Genomic DNA, 17,664 nt, shown 5'->3' with positions numbered 1-17,664 from the left:
ATGTTGCCGAGTCACTTCTTAGATAGCACAATGTCTTGCACAAAGTTAGAGTGTAGAAAATCACTGTTTGGTTACAAGCTGATGGGCTTGTGAAAGTTATAGCCGAGATCAACTCTGCAGAAAGCAGCTAATGCAAGATTCAACAGAGATAATGCAAGCTACAGCCAAGAGGTAAGTACCCCTTAGTCACCACAGTAACTTCGGTTACAGGAAGAGGATCCTGCTGACTTCTGTTCTGGTTGCAGGGATACAGATCCTGGGTTCCTGGGCCACAGTCGTGGGGACAAGAGGGAGGACATCTGGAGGTCGCCTGCACTGCAGTTCGAAGGTCGGCGGCAGCTACAGGCTCTTCTCAGTTCAGTGGCACAGATCAGTGGCACTTTGCAGTTTCAGCTACCAGAAAATAACACCACTGCAGATCGTGGGCACTAGATGAGCTTCCTTCACTCCTTGAGTCCAGTACTCTGATGAGGTGACTCGAGCTTGGATTGTCATGTTCGGGAGGGTCCTCAGGATCTTCCTGGAGCTTCGGTCTGGCTTAAAGACGTTGCACTCGACTGCGGATGTCTCGACCCCTGGCACTCTGTTCCAACAGCACCAAAGAAGTACAGCCAGTTGGGGAAGGTCCTCCAGCAAAGTTAGCCTTGGCGTTAGTTGGTCCCCTAACCCAAGGGAAGAAGTAGTCCTCTCCGGAGCTTCTCTAGTCAATTCGGGAAAGGAGTTTCAGCACAACAGCAGGGCTTCACCGCGCAATTGTACGGTCCAGGAGGATGCAGCAAGCTTCTCTTCACGATTCCTTAATCGGATGTTTCGTCCAGTGGTTGACTGTGCCTTCAATTCAAGAAGCCTCACCTTTTTATGCAGGTTTCTCTCATTCATGCACAGTCTATCTGTCACTCACACCAGCCAGCCAATCCGCATTCTGTGCTTTCAGGTTACCATTGAGACGAAGGACAGGGAGTTTCGGGCACCTCTCTTGCTTTCTGCCCTGCCAGACACACTAAAGCCAGAGGCAGGTTTCAGTACTGAAGCCCACCAAAGGCAAATGACCAAAAGTGTTTAAACCTGGTTTGGCGTGCCTATTAAACCCCAAGAAAGACCTTGCAAACAAGAGATGTTGAAAAAAGGAGACTGACGCCATTTTGACACAGTGGTCACCCATGGGTGCTATACTGCAGCTGAGTATTCAATCTGCGGTAGGAAAGCACAATGGTAGGAATATTAAACCACAGCCACCAGTCATTTAACGTAGTGAAGGCAACACAAAAAATGTTACATGAGTAAGTAGAAAAAGGGGCTACTAAGGCTACATAAAATGAGGTGTGTTGGATCTACAGAGAGAAAAGTTAAGTAGTTAATTTCCCTTTACTTTTCTTGGGAACAGTTGTTATTACAAGAAAAGGTATATAAACCTTAAGAGCAATCCAAATCTCTGTAATACTGAACTGAAGGTACTGTGCGTCATCCTACAAAAAGAAGATGCTTATTGAGTTTGTCAGACTCCAAAAACAAAGGACAGATATAATCCAAATCAGATCAAAATACATGAGAGAGTGAGAAAAAGGTCTCACTCAAGGATGACAATTAAAAAGAGCTGGGGGGTCTCTAAGGTTGAAGGGAATTAGCACAGAAATGAAAATTCTCCTCAACGGACCTTTGGTGGTAGAACCTGGGTGATGGATCATTCCCTAGGGCTTTACTAGTGGGTGGGATTGAGTTGAGTACGCGGGTGAAATTTACTGAATTCTTATTAAACTTTGAAAACTTTCTAAAGGCGCCAATACAGCTCCCTGGATCCTTTCTAAATACTTATCTGAAGAAGCTATATTTTTGCTACTTTTGACTTTTATTTATTTAAATAAGAATTTAGCACAATTGGCTTTGCATATTTCACACATTTATAAAACATCAATACATCCGTTAGTCACTAAACATGATTTAAAAATAAAATCAAACGTATAAAATTCCTAAAGACAAATTTTTCAAAACCATTAAAATTGTGTTGTAAAATGTCATCATGTGATAGATCAGATTAATATTGTTGCCTTCTAATAGGCATTGCCATATTATTTCTATTTCAGCTATTGTACATACATTGATATACCGTTTCAGATATTGATATCTCAGCTTCTTTAAGCTTTCACAGTCACATAATAGATGTTTTGCAGTTTCTGTATTTGCACATCCACATAGTCTACATAGTCTTAAATATCTTGCTATGCCAAGGTTAGCACCCATAATTTCCATGGTGTTACATTTGTTATATTTAAAAAGCATGTAGGATCTAATAATGTCAGCACGTGGATATGCATATACATATTTGGGTTTTCCAGTGACCAAAGTTCAGTGCTCAAGAAACATACCACTAGTTTATTTTGAGGCTAAATTTACCATATCTCTTTCCTTTGCAAAGTTGTATATTGTCACTTTCAAAAGGCGTTTAACCTTAGCATGAAAATGGAATAGCCAAATATTAGCATTTTCTTTCGCCCATTTCAAATAAATCAAATAAATCAAATAGAGGAAATAGATGCGTTTTAGGCTTTGAGGGTTGTCTCCTTCATTAAACATCCTCATCAGGTCAACCACAAAGGTATGGTTATTTAAGGTGCATATTTTCACAAATAACATGGCAGCTTTGTATTCTAAAATATCACTAGCATGTCTAAAATCACCTTCAAGTAAAATATATTCACAAGATACAGCTTTAGGAAGTCTAAAAAGCCACCTTAGATCTTCAAACATACGTATTTCTTTACAAAACATTTTCTCCCAAATCTCAGCTGTGTAGAGTAGACAAGATATAATTTTGGTTGAATATAGTAATAGAACCGTATTAACAGAGAAGCCCCCTTGTCTGCCAATAAAATTACTGATGTCTCCAGTTATTTTCAGGAATTTCAATTTAGTCTCTTGCCAATGTTGTTTCCAGCTTAATTTATTGCCAATGATCACCCCTAGGTACTTAACAGTTTACATATTCCATTTGTGTTTTTTCAATATACCATTTGTATTTATTTGATCTAGATTGTTTTCTTTTATCTAAGAAGGCCATCACCTTAGTTTTACTAATATTTATCTCCAGCCCATTTTCTTTTGCAAACTTTACCAAGCTATTAAGCCTATTTTGTAATCCATTGGGGCTATAATCCAATAAAACTAAGTCATCAGCATATCCTAACCAGCACGGCTGCAGCTTAGCTATCTTGATCATATCAGCATTCCCTACATATTTCATGCAGACATTCTGCCAAGTGGAGATTGAACAGCGTCGCTGCAAGTGTGCATCCCTGTTTTACACCTCGATGGGTAGGAGGTATAGGATCAGATAATCTACCTTCTGCGTTAAGCCCTATGCGTACGGACGTGCCTAAGTAAAGCTGTTGAATCATGTTTAGCAAACCAGATTGTATCCCTCACTGCCTTAACTTACTCCATAATTTTTCTCTTATAATAGTATCAAATGCAGCAGTAAAATCTATAAAGACTGCATATACTGGTAGTTTCCTCACCTCCCAAGAATATTCCACAGCAGATACTAGATTGATGATATGATATTATGGATGGTTGATTCAGCTCTGAAACCTGCTAGATTTTTTTGGTAGGATATTATTTTCATTTATCCACTTGTTTAATTCAATAAGCAGAACCTTTGCAAATATTTTAGCAGGTATATCTAACATGGCAAGCATTCTATAGTTTCTAGGTTCACTCTGCTCACCTTTTTTATATATGGGGAAGATGATGCTTTCACGCCATGTCTCGGGGATGATACTTTTGACTTTTAGGTACAAGGTCCCATACCATCTTAGAGATGGATGTATTGAGATTGAGGCAATCTGTTCTGTTTTTTTTTCTTTGCGTTGAACTACTCGCCTGTATTGCACTGGTAATGGACTCCTATGCAATTATTTTCTCCTATTGGTGAATGCTATATATGGTTTTGTGTGGCAATACTACCTATGATTTGTGTATGCTTATTGTGTAACTGAAGGCATAATAACAGTATTTTATATGCCCACTGTCTAACTTGAATGGCTGGTGTTGCTGTGTGAATTTATTGTAGCCCTGGACCATTCACCCTTTTCCAGATACTATGCCTTGATTGCTCAGCTATCTTAAGTTGATTGGGTTTTGACATGGGTAGGTTAGGCTTCAAAAATCCTACCACCAGGGCTCATTTTGGAAATCCATCTTAACTTGCATAGCTGCCTTATTAACTTGTGACCTTTTCTCGTGATGGTCTCTTCATTTGTGGCACAATAATGTTTGATCAATGATCTTTTGTATTTTTCAGAAAATAGAAAGTGGGCACAGCCATCTAATGCACAGAACAAACAGTCTACAGTAAGTAATTTCATTGAGCATCTGAGTGAGTAGTGTGCATCAAGCTCCATATGCTGAATTGCAAAACCCACCCTGGTAAATGAAGCACTACTTTTGCTGCAGGATACTAAAAAGTCAACACCTTGATGAATTCTGTGAATTTACAAATGTAATTATTGATACCGTGTTGGAATTGTAATCCCTGTTAATCTGGGAATACAATAAACATCTACTGCTAGTCTACTGATTATCTCATTGCGAAGTCCCCTTTAACTAGGACCTGGTCAATTATGGAACATCTGAATGTTTGTCCTTAAAATTAACTTTTATTACTATATGCACTGTTCACGTGACTGTTCTATTCACCCGTGGTCTTGGAATGTGTAGGTAGAACTGATGAGGAGAGACTGCTCATGATCAGTATCAGCTTTTTAAAAATGTTTTTTAATTAATCTTTTGACATAACATTGGAAATCATACTTAACATTCCGAAGAACATTTATCGATGCAATGCAGAGGTCGAAGTGGGCAGGAGCGGTCGGGAGCGGTGCTCCCATACTTTTTATTTTTAACTTTCACAGTTCATATACTTTTATTTTAAAAATAAACCGTTCTGGAATGGTTTTGTTTTAAAATAAGTGTAGGAAGAAGTTGAAGCTTGCACTTCAGTGCGCTGCACTCCACATTCCAATAAAAAGCAGGTGTGGGTGTTTGGATTGTGTGTGGGAGGGGGCGCAGGGATGGGGTTTGTGTGAAGAAGGGCACAACAGCAGAGAACATAGTTCCACTACTTTTCGTACACTTCGACCACTGATGCAATGTATACATTGTCATGTCTATAAAGAATGACTCACTAGAAAAGTGAGTAATCTATCTCCACAGTTGTCATGCATACAAAGACATCAGATTTGGAAAGTTAAATACATACGCGAGCACAATACAGGTGGATTACATTTCCTACCGTGAGTAAGCATAGATAATGCAAGGTTTATTCTATTCTACGGATGAATCACTGGCCTGTGAGGAACAGTGATCACTTGTTTATACCATACACCACTGCCCATTTGCATGGTCTCTAGGCGCTCACGTGGCTCTGTAAGAAAAGTTGGTAGGGTTGGTTAGTGAGGGAGAGTTGGATAGGATTTCATGCGGGCAGAACCGGGAGAAACTGGCGTCTATGTATGTGTTTCCTAGGTGTGTTCTATGTGCACTGGGCTTGTGTTGTCCATGGCGTCCAGTGTCTGAGTTTTGTTGTGTGCTGTTATTGTGTTTGTACTATGATTAGAGAGGTGTGTCCTATTTGTGTGCCTTTGGTGTGGTGTTTCACTAGTCCCGGTGATGTTTGTGGTGAGGGTGCAGAAAAGAGAAGGAGTGGTTAGCTGATTTCTGGTGGTCTCTGGTTATTGAGTAGTTTTATTGGCCTTCATGTTGTACTGTCCCATGTTTGCTTTATCCTGGATTTATGGGTTGCAACTAAATCTAACAGCTAAATTAGTACAGTTCTATTGTGGTTAAATTCAAAAGCAGCATTAACCAACTCAATGTTAAGGAGATTTATCAGTTTTATGCTTTAATCTCCTCTCCTAGTTGGACCCCAAGCCCTTTTTGCTGGACTTCTTGCTGTGCCGGCAGGTCTCTTGAAGGCCAAAGTGTCTGACTGACCCTGTGAATGTAACCCCTACTGCACACTGGGTTTCCCTGCCTCTGAGGTGAGAGGCCTCAGGGGGGGTGGTGGCAAAGCCTGCTGGCACGTCGGAGAAGAGGATGCAGTTTCTGAGCACCGGTCTGACCCATCAGGGTGCCAAAAGGGGCAGGGGGTGATTAAGTGCCAGGGCAGCCACAGGTCATGGAAGTTTCGTCCACGTGCAACGAGGACCTGGAGTCCCTGCACACGGTCCACAAGGATGACTGTGGCAACGCTGATGACTGTGCAGGGCCTAGTGTTCAGACCATGCCAGCTGTTAGGCAAGATTGTATGTAGTAACCCTGTGGGAGACTACACCAGCCTTGTCCTCTTGGCAATCGGTAACCCAACCTTTGCTATAGGCCTGTACTACATAAGTTGGTAGAGTGACTGAGCAGCCAGGCTTATCTCAAGAGGGTTCAATATGAGCTGTAGAGGTGCGACATAGATATTCACAGTGACAAGTATTCAAATAACACTAATACTCAAGATTTATTTCATTTATTATACGCGCCCAGCACCCGGAGGTATCATGGCGCTAAATTGCATACATAGGTACAGTACAGTATTTAGGTTCAAAGTTGTTTCAGGGGTGATCATGCATACTTGTTAAAAAGTGAGGTTGTGACTTGTTTGCGGAATGCAAGGTTGGATGGTTTGTTTCTGGTTGAGTGTGGGAGCGATGACGGAGAAGCAGTAGCACCCTGATAGTTTTCTGGTGAATCTAGGTGTAAGTGAGATGGAGTTGGATGAGCGTATGGTTCGCAGATTGGGTTCTTTGGAGATGCGGTGTCTGAGATGGGGAGGAGCTGTTATAGAGGCAGCGTTGAGTGGTGGAAAGTATTTTAAATTCAATGCGTGCTTTGACTGGAAGCCAGTGGGCTTCGCGTCGGATTTGGGAGATGTGCTCTGAGCGGTTGAGGCCCCAAACAGTCCTGAGGGCGTTATTCTGCCAGTTGTAGCCTATTGAGGTTCTTGGTATAGGTACCTGCTAAAATGGCATTGCAAGTTTGCTGCCGATGGTTGCTCAGGCAAAAGTGAGGCAGTTGCTAGGGGTGAGGAATTTTCTGGAGAGATTGAGGAGTTTAGTAGAGTATGCTGCGGAGGTGGTCATGGCCTTAACATATTTGTTTAGGTTGAGTTTGGAGTCTAGGTAGACTCCTAGAGTTTTGACATGGGGAGAGACAGGTATTCTGTTTTCGTCGGATGATGGAGGAGTTCGGCAGGGTCAAGGTGTTTGAGATGGTTTGGGGAGCCGACAATGAGTAACTCATTTTTATCCTCATGTTAGGGAGAATTCTCTTATAAGGCTAATTTCCCAAACCTAGTGAGTCCCCCAGCAGCTTGGCTGGATTTTTGGGGTTTGTTTTTTTCTCCTGCTAAGAGTGAGACTCTTTTCCTCCCACTCTTAGGCATGGATTGAGGTATGTCTTTGACTTGTTGTGTGCTTATGGGCTATGGGGTCTTTTACTCTACAGAGTATCATCTGTTTTTAGTGTGTGTTACACAGCACCCTCAGTGCAGTAACACAGGGGTGTCATAGTGACCCTGAAACATGGACTCCATACCCTGGGACTGACTACTGTCTCCCAGGGCATGTAAAGTCACCATTGACTTTACTAGTCCAAAATTGTGAACAGAACAGTACAAACCATCATATTGTGGAAGTACTGGAAGGGGGTAATTCAATTGCCCCTGGGTCTGTTTCCAAGGGGGCACTGTCCAGTCCTCCCTTGTCGAGTTTCTGGCTGGTGGCAGTGGTTACCACGCAAAATATTCCACCGGAATATTTCCTATGGGATGTTCCCATTAATTTTAAACGCACAACTTTTTGGTGCGATGTTAAAGATACCGCTGGTTTATTTAATATAAAATCACCGGTTGGGTCTTTTTGCCAGAACTCTTTTCTAAAATGGCATTCTTGTCCGTCTCTGTAACTCCAACCAAGGTCGGGCCCATTGTTCCACTTTTTGGCAGGCTTCTCCACAGAAGCCCTCCAACTGGTGCCACTCTGTCTGGGTTCCATAGGATGTGTGGGTGGGGGAATTGGCACCCTGGACTGCGTTGCCTTAGCAACGCAAGTCACACTCTATTCTGATTGGCCCAGTGGTGAGCCGCCCGGCTCACCACTTGGCATGTATGAGTGACAGCTAGGCTGTTGAATGGGGGTTTTTCTGCATAAAAGCAGGGCTTTTGGGACTGGAACTTCAGAAGTCGCCACAGGACCTAAGAAATCCGAAGAGGGGAGAAGCTGAGCCATCTGCAACGATGACACCACCGGTGAAGCCCTGCTGCAACAACCTCACCACTTTCCCGACGACAAGAGAAGATCTTCTGCTGAAGGAGTCGTCTTCCTCTGAGCTGGTGGGATCAACCAGTTCGCCATTTCGCCTTCCAGGACGTCTCTTGGTCGAATCGGCCGTGCCAAGCACCCCGGCGGCCGGATAGCCAAGCTTCACCACTGTGACCGCGAATAACAGGAACGCACCTTTTAACCGACAAATTCCTCAGCTGGTCTCTTCCCTGGGCAGTGCAACGACTCAGTTTCCTCCTCGACGAGATCTTCTCTTCCCCTGGTCGAAACCACAAACTGCACCCGCTGCCAGGAACAACTGCCACCGCTGGAGCTTCCTCAACTTTAAAGGTACTGTGTTCCACCTTGCCTCCCTTTCAACGGTTTGCTAAAGGTGACTCTTAAATCCTTGGCTTTCCAACTGGGTTGGCCCCCAGACCTTCCAACTTTACCTTCTGAATCAACCCAACCTCTTTTGAACAGTTTTACAAAGACTTGAATGCATTTCTCAACTGTGTGATCTTGGGCACATTTCACCTTGCTCCACTTAAAGTGGGCCTGGCCTATGAACTTTGGCTCTAGAGTAGACTCTGCCTTCTTTAACTTATTTTGGTCTTTTAAAAGTGTTGGGAACTGTTTTATTTTCATGACCTGCCTTTTTCTCTCCCTTTTACTTAATTATTGGAGTGCCATCTAAGTTACACGCTCACCTCTGTTTTGACAAAGTGGTGTTTTGACTTAGACTTGTCTAATAATTCTTAAGGGAGGTGTGTATACTTTTCTGATTGTGTTTGAACTTGCTTTGATTAATTGTGCTAGTGTATTTTCTAAACTGTGTGTTAAATAATTATATACTTTTGATAACAAGCTCTGGTCAGTGTTTGCTTGCTCTACTGTGTTTTTAGCCCTATTGTGTATCCTCTGTATACTGCCTTACTCTTCTTGAGAGAAGTCTGACAGGTAAATCTGGGTGGTGCAGACTGCTACCAATTGGGTTTACTGCTTACTCCTGTAGTCTTAATCTTTTTGCAGTGTTCCCCAAGGGAACTGCACAGGATTCTGCTTAACACCTCATTAAGGTGGTGGTTGGCCTTCCAGGCCTGTATGTTGTAGATGTGATTTATGTTGGCGCAGTCTAGCTCATAAGTGGCAGAGAGTTTGAGGAGGATCTGTGTGTCATCAGCAAAATTTGTGTAAGGGATATTGAAGACGTCAAGGCGATCAGTCCTTGGTGTACGTGTTTGTTTATTTTATTTATACTGCGCACCTGACCCGGAGGTAATTGGGCGCTATAGGATAGTGGTGGTTACAAGGCATAGAATAGACAGTTATATGCATGAATACAGTTTGAACATTCAAGGTAAAGTTAGAGCGTGGGGGAGTCGCAGGAGCCCGGTGGGACTCCATAGGGCACTGGGATGGGGTCAGCTGCTTCAGTGTTGGCGGAGACCCTAGAGGTTCGGTCGCACAGGAAGGATTTGATCCATTTGGCTGCTTCTTGGGAGAAGTTAAACAAGGTGGTGAGGCGGTGGCAGAGAATATTGTTGTCTATGAGATCGAAGGCCGCCGATAGGTCGGGTAGCATGAGAATGGCCATAACTCCCTTGTCACGGATGAGATCAAGTTGTATCTTGAGATCGAGGAGGGAGGATTCTGGTCTAAAGCAAGATTGTCGTAGACCAAGTAGGGAGTGAGTCTCAGGGTAGGCTTGGAGTTGTAGGTAGGTAGGCAGAGCGTCGAGAATTTTCAGGAGGAATGGGACTGTGGTGATGGGGGCAGTAGTTGGTGGGATCAAGAGGGTTTTTTCAGTAGTGGTTTGACCCAGACTACTTTGATGGCGGTGGGTATGGTGCAGGTCCTGAAGGATGCCTTGATAAATTTAGCAATGGTAGGGGCTAGGAGCTTGGCCCAAAGCTTGATTGTGTGCGGGCAGAGGTCGCCAGTGCAGTTGGAGGCTTTGAGGTTTTGGAGGATGGTGTTTCTGCTCGAGTAACTGGGGTGAATTGGAAGGGGGAAATGGTGGGTGAGGGAGGGGAGGATGTGGGGTGGGAGGTGTTGGGTTTAAGGGATTTGCGCTTTCTTGTGGATAGTTTGACCTTTGAGATTCTATATTTTGTTGGCTAATGTGGATTTTACCAGGGTGCACCAGGCTTTCTTTGGGAAAGGTTGAGATGGGTGGGACTGGGCTTTGTAGTTCTTTGAGTATTTTGAATAGCTCTTTGGTATTGGAGTGGGCTTCTCAGATGCAGGTATTGCAAATGCTTGCTTTGGTGTTGATGATGGCCAATTTGTGGGCGGTGGCACAGATGCAGAAGGCATCTTTGTTGGTGGTGGAGTGTTTTTTTTCTCCAAATGTGCTCTTTAGCACACTTCGCTTTGCAGAGATTAGCTAGGACTTCGGTGAACCAGTTGTGGTGGTGGTCTTTTGTCCGAGTGGTAGTTTTGAAAGGGGTATGAAAATCCAAGGTGTGGCTCAACGCAGTGTTATAAGCTAAGAGGATGGCCTTGGGGTTGTTGTCGGAGCTTGTTTCGAGGGAGGTCAGGATGGTAGGTTCTAGGAGTTCCTTAGTACGTTTTCTTTTAGTGTGTCTAGCAGTGATTTGTTGGTGGGTGGTTGTCAGTTTTCTGGTGGTGAAGTGAAGGTCTAAGGTGAATAGAATCAGGGAGTGGTCTGTCCAGGGCACAGGGGAGATGTCTAGTGTGCAGCCTTTGATATGGGTGGGCGCTTGGATGACTTGTGTGAAGTTCATCTCTTGGAGCGTTAAATGCGGTGGCTAAATGATCGGATGGGTCAGCAAATCGGAGATTGAAGTCACCTAGAAGCAAGAATTTGGTATTGGGTTTCAAGAAAGGGGCAATTAGCAGTGGTATGTCAGTTTGTTGTGCCGGAGCTGTTAGGTTGCCGGTAGATGAGTAAGACATTTTAAGTGGTTTGAGGGCTAGCGTTGATTTTGATGACTAGGATTTCATATCCGGAGAGGGGGTGGGGGAGATCTGATGGGGGAGGTTTTGGAGATGATGGCGACTACACCGCTGTGTTTGACAAGTCTGTCAGTGTGGAGGATCGAGTAGATGGGGGAGGGGGGCCGTGGAGGGCGAGGGGTGTTAGGCGATAAATGGGGTCCGGATGCTTCGTGTAACCATGTCTCTGATGGCGAGCAGGTCAAGGTCGTGGAGTAGCAATAGGTCGTGGATATCGGTGGCGTAGGTGCAAATAGAGAATTAAAATAATTAATAATTATTTAAGTCTATTTTAAAACAAGCCTTCTTTAGAAGGGACAATGTGCAACAATAAAATATACTTCAAAAATACACTCCTTCAGTTTCAGTTAAAGTAGATACTTTTTTAGGATGTCACACACAGACCTTCTACACCCTGAGGTGACTTCAATTGCTAGGACACTGTGGACACTGATATATCACTTTTACACTTAAATGCAATTCTGAGGTTTGAGGAAAAGATTATGGAAGGAAACAAAGGTTAACAAGTTTCTCCAACCAGGTAAGCAGTTTACAATCCCCCAATGAAATAGAGGTTAACCCTTTCCCAGCTATACAAGTAACTTATGTATGGCTTTTTGAGGGACAGATGAACACAGTCAGAGCGCAAGAAGAGGCTTCAAGGGGGCCAGGACAACCGATGTCAATTGAGCAAAGTCTAGGGGAGCTGAGGCACTTCTTGAAGATAGCACAAAAGTCTTGCACAATGTTCGTTTCTTGGAAACACTAATCACTGTTGGGCCACACGCTGGGAGGATTGTGAAGGGCAAAGATGCAAGCAACTCTGCAAAGGGCAGCAAATGCAAGTCTCCAGTGAAAGCAAGCAAGCTAAACACAAGTGTTAAGTACCCCTAGTTGCACAGTATCTTCAGTCTGAAGAAAAGGTTCCATCTGGCTTATGTTGCTGTCCTGCAGATCCAGTTGTACCTGGGCCTCAGTCATGGGGATAAGAGGGAGGACGTCTAGGGACTCCTGCGCTACGTTTTGAAGGTTGGTAGCAGCCATGGGCACACTACAGATCAGCAGCACTTCGTGGTTTCAGCTAATCGTAAATGGCATCACAGTGGTTCTTGGACACATTGTAGACTCTCCTTGCTTCTGGGATCCAGCACTCTGTTGAGGTGGCTTAGGTCATCCTGCTTCGAGGGAGTCCTTAGGATCTTCCTGGAGCTTGGGCCTGGCTTAAAAACTATGCACTTGATTCTGGTGTTCCTGTCCCCTGGCACTCTGTTCCAGCAATAGGAAAGAAGTACAGACAGCAGGGAGAGGTGTTCCAGTCAAGTTAGTCTTGGGGTCAGTTGGTCCCACCAACCCAATAGTAGTGGTCATTCTTTCCAGGCTTCGCTAGTCAATTAGAAATGTGGAGCTTCAGCACTGCAGCAGGGCTTCACCGGGAAGACCAACGGTCCAGGATGGCGCAGTAAGCTTCTCTTCCATTTTCTTCTTGGGTTCCTCTGTCCAGTGGTCGACTGTCTTCCTTGCAAAGGACCTCACCTTTTATACAAGTTTCTCCCATTCATTTGGAGCCTAGCTGTCACTTGCACGGCAGGGTGGCTGGCCTCCAAGGACAGCCGGCCAATCCCCTTTGGGTGCATTCCTGTAACAAAGGAGTTGAAGCACAGGGAGTTTCGGGAACCTCCCTTGCTTCCTGCCCTGCCAGACGCAATGGAGCCAGAGGCGGGCTTCACTTGTGAATCCTGCCAAAGACCAAACAAAGGGACCAATCCTGGTTTGGCACGCCGAGTAAATCTCGAGAAGGACCTCAAAAACAAGAAATGGCAAAAAAAGACGACCAGGGCTGTTTTGACAAAATCGGTACCCATGGGTACAATACTGCAGCTGAGAATTCAGCCTGCAGTAAAAACGCACAACGGTAGGAAAAATAAACCACTGCCCCCAGCCATTAATTGTAGTTAGGGTAAGATAAAGATTTTACATGAGAAAGTAAACAAAAGGGGGTACTAAGTATCCCCCAGCAGTCCATGTAGGATGGTGTGTGCTGGGTCTACAGAGAGGAAACGGTAATTCATTCAATTTCACTTTACTACCCTTGGAAACAGTAGTTTATCAAAGAGAAGGAATTTAAACCTTCAAAGAAATCCAATGGACTTCTCAGTGACACTGCACTGAGGGTGGTGGGTGTCCCAATACAAAAAGACAATGCCTATGGAGTTTGTCAGACTCCAAAACCAAAAGAAACAGAGTTCAAATCAAAGAAAAAATACATGTTTGAGAAAAAGGTCTCTCACTCCAGGATACAAAAAATATAAGTTGTTCACTGTAGTGACTAATGTACTCTTAGTCCATGGCCCACTTTCCTCCATACTGAATACTGCATGGGTGTCCCTCGCTATGGATGGGAGACGGAACCTTTCTCACCGGAAAAACCCTTCTTCCCCTTTACATTTAGAGGCATGCTGCCCTGGGAGCATGCGCTCCCGTGACACTGCCCACCGGCTCCACTCCTCAGTCCCAATTGACGTGTTGACAATATTAATATTGCCTTATGACACCAGCATTATTAGGGGGAGGATGTTGGGCGTATGGAGGAAAAGGGACTATGGACTAAGAGTTTGTTAGTCACTATGATGGGATGAACGGAACGGGCAGATTAGATGGAACGGACAGAGTAGATGGCACGGATAAACCTGGAACATTGGCCTATTTATCCATATCCTCCCCCCGTCCCCCCTGTCGCTGTAATCCCAGCCCCAGTATGTATATGTCTGTGTTTCGCTCTGTTCCCTGCCATACTGTCCATGTGCCTAGTCTTGGGCGCTTTAAAGATAACCATCACATAACTACGCTTATACTCCACCATCATTCAACTAGAACACAGCTGTACCCCTGATTAATTCGACTTAATATGACCCCATGTACACCTCATTACCCTAATAAAACGCAGCTACCCGAGCACATTCCGGCCTAGTTGCTCACAGATGCGTCCTGCAGGCCTAACGCAGCCAGAGTCCAGTCTAGGTGTCCACCCACCAGACTGCACACATACAACTGAAATCTCCAGCACCACACCGAAAGCTTGGATGCAGCTACCTCCCGGGAATTACATCAGCTGCACACACACCCTACAACACTATCTTGCTCTACTGACCAGAACTACGGTTCCCGAGGGCATTCAGCCTCCCAGCACTTTCAGGTCATACCAATGATATATAGAGCGCTATATAAATGCCAAGTAACAGAACATAATAGCGGTGAGTAATAATTACTCTTACGTCCCATCCCCTTTCCTCCATACTGCATGGGTGATTACAACTGAATGTAGCTCCAGGGTGAAGAGGTGACCTTCCTTTAGAAAACAAGTTCCTTAGAAACGCCTGTCCGAAAGCCGCGTCTGATTTAGAGCCTTCGTCCAAAGAGTAGTGTTTGCAGAAAGCCGTAGGCGTGGCCCAGATGGCCGCCCTGCTGATGACCTGCGACGGAACATGTCTCTGGAATGCGACAGTCGCGGCCTTGGCTCTGACAGCGTGGGCATGCATGTTAGGTGGACATGGTTTGTGCTGCCCCTCATAGGCCTCCTTGATGGCCGAAACCATCCACTTTGCTTTAGGTGCCTTTGATGCCTGATACCCAGATCTTGAACCCCCCCCCCCTGCCAAAGGTGACTAATCGAGCGTCTGACTTGTGGAAGATCTTGGTCCTGTCCAGATAGAATTTCCGAGCACGCCTGACATCTAGACAGTGCAATACCCTTTGAGTATCATCCTTAGGATCAGCAATAAACGTGTGTAACACAATCGTCTCGTTTAGTTGGAAGGAAGAGACTGCTGGATCTAGGTCACCTGGCCTAAGCACCACCCACCTTCTTAGCCCTGCCTCTTCCTTCCTGATCTTAACTCCTAGATTAAGGGTGTCTCTTGTCCGGGCGTTCGAAGCAAAGGGCAGACGGAGAAAAGGGCAATTACTGTTTGGACCTGGAGGACCCAGGGCCCGACCCCCCCACCCCTTACTCAGACAGCAGGTAAGCATACACCAGCATGTGTTTACTCCCTCTGTCACCACATGCCATCCTCACCCTCTCTGGCCCCCCTGTGGTGATCCCTTCTGCCCCCCCCTTCCCCGCACACAGGTGTTGCCTGTTTTGCTTGATTCTTCTACCCTTCTCCCCAACCCTCCCCACCCCATTCCCCCAGTCAACTTCTGCAGGAGTCTGTCCTGCTGCATTCTGGTTTCACCATCACAGTCTTGTGGCCAATGCTAGATTTGACTTTTATGTACTTCATTGATTCAGGCCGTCACCCTTTCTCATGGTGGCCCTGAATCATGCTGTTCCCATCTTCATCTTGTATCCAGGCTTGCAACATTGTGTTACTACTGACTTTTGCAATTGTATTCCCTCTCCCCTCTTGCTACTCCACTCTTTTTGACTGCTCATTCTCTGTTCTCTCCTCCTCTCCCTTTTCCGATCTCCCCTCCTCACCTTACTTTTTTTCTATGCACTTACTCTATCAGAAGTGTCCCTGGACCTAGTATGATAGCAACCTCGTCGGTCTCCTCCTCCTACACTTACTTGTCCCCCCCCCCCCCCTTGTACCCTCCTCCCAGCACTATGTGAAATGTTGTCAGGCCTAGTATGATAGTCGCTTGTTTTGTTGTTCCCCTCCCTTTCTGCACTACTCTCTCTCTCGCCTTTGTTTTCTCCGCCTCTGCCAGAAATGTCGTCAGGCCTAGTATGGTAGTCGCTTTTCTGTTTCCATTTCCTTCCCACTCCCCAATCCCCCCACCCCCTTCCTTATCTATGTCTTGGCTCTTGCACTATCTGAAATGTCAGGCCGAGTATGAGAACTGATTTCACATCCTTACTGTTCATGACTTGTGAGAATGTCATTGTATTTTCCTTTGTTCCCTCCCTTGCCTTGAAGCGCTTTGCAACACATTGCTTATAGGCGCTATATAAATAAACCACGCAGGATGCGTTCTCAGGACCACCTTATCCTAAAAGTAGCATAGGGTGCCGTAGTCACCAATGCTGGATCTAACAGCGGAGGTGAGACCAACCAACAAAGCTGTTTTAATGTTGACAGTCTGATGTCCGCGGATGCCATAGGCTCGAAAGGTTTGTGTGCTAGGGTGCCGAACACTACATTGAGATTCCACACGGGGTGTGGTTTCTCGATGGGCAGGTAGAGCCTGGTGAGGCCCGCCAGATGTCGTTTAACCACTGGGTTAGAGGAGGAGTGCTCCTCCTAAGAGTTCCTGTAGGCGCTGATGGCTACCAAGAAAGGTGCAGCGTGTGTCGATTTGCACCCCGGAGTGAGCGAGGTGTGCAGAGAAGGAGAGCACATTGTCCAGTGTGCAAGTAAGGAGGTCGATCCTCTTTAGAGTCCGCTCAGTGACAGAACCTAGTCCATTTACTCTTGTACTGGGTCCTAGTAGCCCTGCTCCTAGACCCCCTGGATGATTTCTAGGTTTGCCTGAGAGGGTCTCATATGCTTCAGTGTGACATGCTCAGGAACCACGCTGCTACGGCTAATTTCTGGGGAGCCGGGTGGATGACCCTGCCCCGCTGCTGCAAGAGAAGGTGAGCTGGGCCCAGCTGCAGATGAATGGGTGGCCTGTCCGAGAGGCTAAGGAGCTCTGAGAACCAAGGTCTCGTTGGTCACCACAGAGCTATCAGAATGATGCAGAGGTGACCTGACTCTTATCTTGCAAATCACCTTGTGGACCAGGGGAGTGGGACGGAAGGCATATGGTGTCATGCTTTCCACTGTATCTGGAAAGCAATGCCCAGTGTGCCATGGTTCAGTCCCTGCCAAGATGTGAACTGAGGGCACTTCCTGTTGAAGCAGGTAGCAAAGAGGTCCACCTGAGGATGCCCAGCAGAATCTGATCGTTCAATTGCCATTCATAATTGTCAGCTCAGTCTGCTCAGCCTGTTTGCTTCCAGATTGGACTCCCCAGGGAGGTGGATAGCGGTCGGTAGAGGCTGCACAGCAGGGGGGAATCTAGTTCCACTCTGCTTGTTGACATAATACATGCTGGTGGAGTTGTCCGTCTGGATGAGGATGCCCTTGCCTCTAAGGAGTGGAAGGAAAGCTTTGAGAGATTGCCAGCTAGCTCTCAGCTCTTGCCAGTTGATATGAGATTCATGCTCCTGCATGGACCAGACTGCATGGGCACTGTGGTTGTCCAGAGTCGCCCACCAGCCTTCCAGTGAGGAATCGGTGGTGATGGTGACCTGAGGTGGTGCCTGCCGGAAGGGCCTGCTAGTGCGCAGGATGCAGTCCCTGACCACCAGGCAAGGTTTGGGTGGAGAGAAGGAGGAATGCTGACAAGCTCCGCTTGGGAGCCCCACACCTGATTCCATGAGGCTGCGAAGTGCAGCTGTAATCTCCTCATCTTG

At 45.7% G+C, this 17,664-nt stretch overlaps 1 protein-coding gene across 2 annotated transcripts in view; it reads left to right on the top strand.

Moving 5' to 3' along the window:
• Positions 1-17,664, top strand: part of LOC138497172 (uncharacterized) — a 1,228,614-nt gene that overhangs the window by 785,233 nt on the left and 425,717 nt on the right. For both annotated transcript variants that reach the window (XM_069620463.1, XM_069620462.1), the window contains one exon: positions 4,298-4,347. In XM_069620463.1, the coding sequence (XP_069476564.1) occupies positions 4,298-4,347 (50 nt within the window). The remainder of the gene's footprint in view (positions 1-4,297; positions 4,348-17,664) is intronic.

The sequence above is a fragment of the Ambystoma mexicanum genome, chromosome 5q, assembly GCF_040938575.1.
Source record: "Ambystoma mexicanum isolate Mex_15411 chromosome 5q, UKY_AmexF1_1, whole genome shotgun sequence".
Lineage (NCBI taxonomy): Eukaryota > Metazoa > Chordata > Amphibia > Caudata > Ambystomatidae > Ambystoma > Ambystoma mexicanum.
Note: the sequence above shows the minus strand (reverse complement) of the source record. Positions and strands in the feature narration are given on the sequence as shown.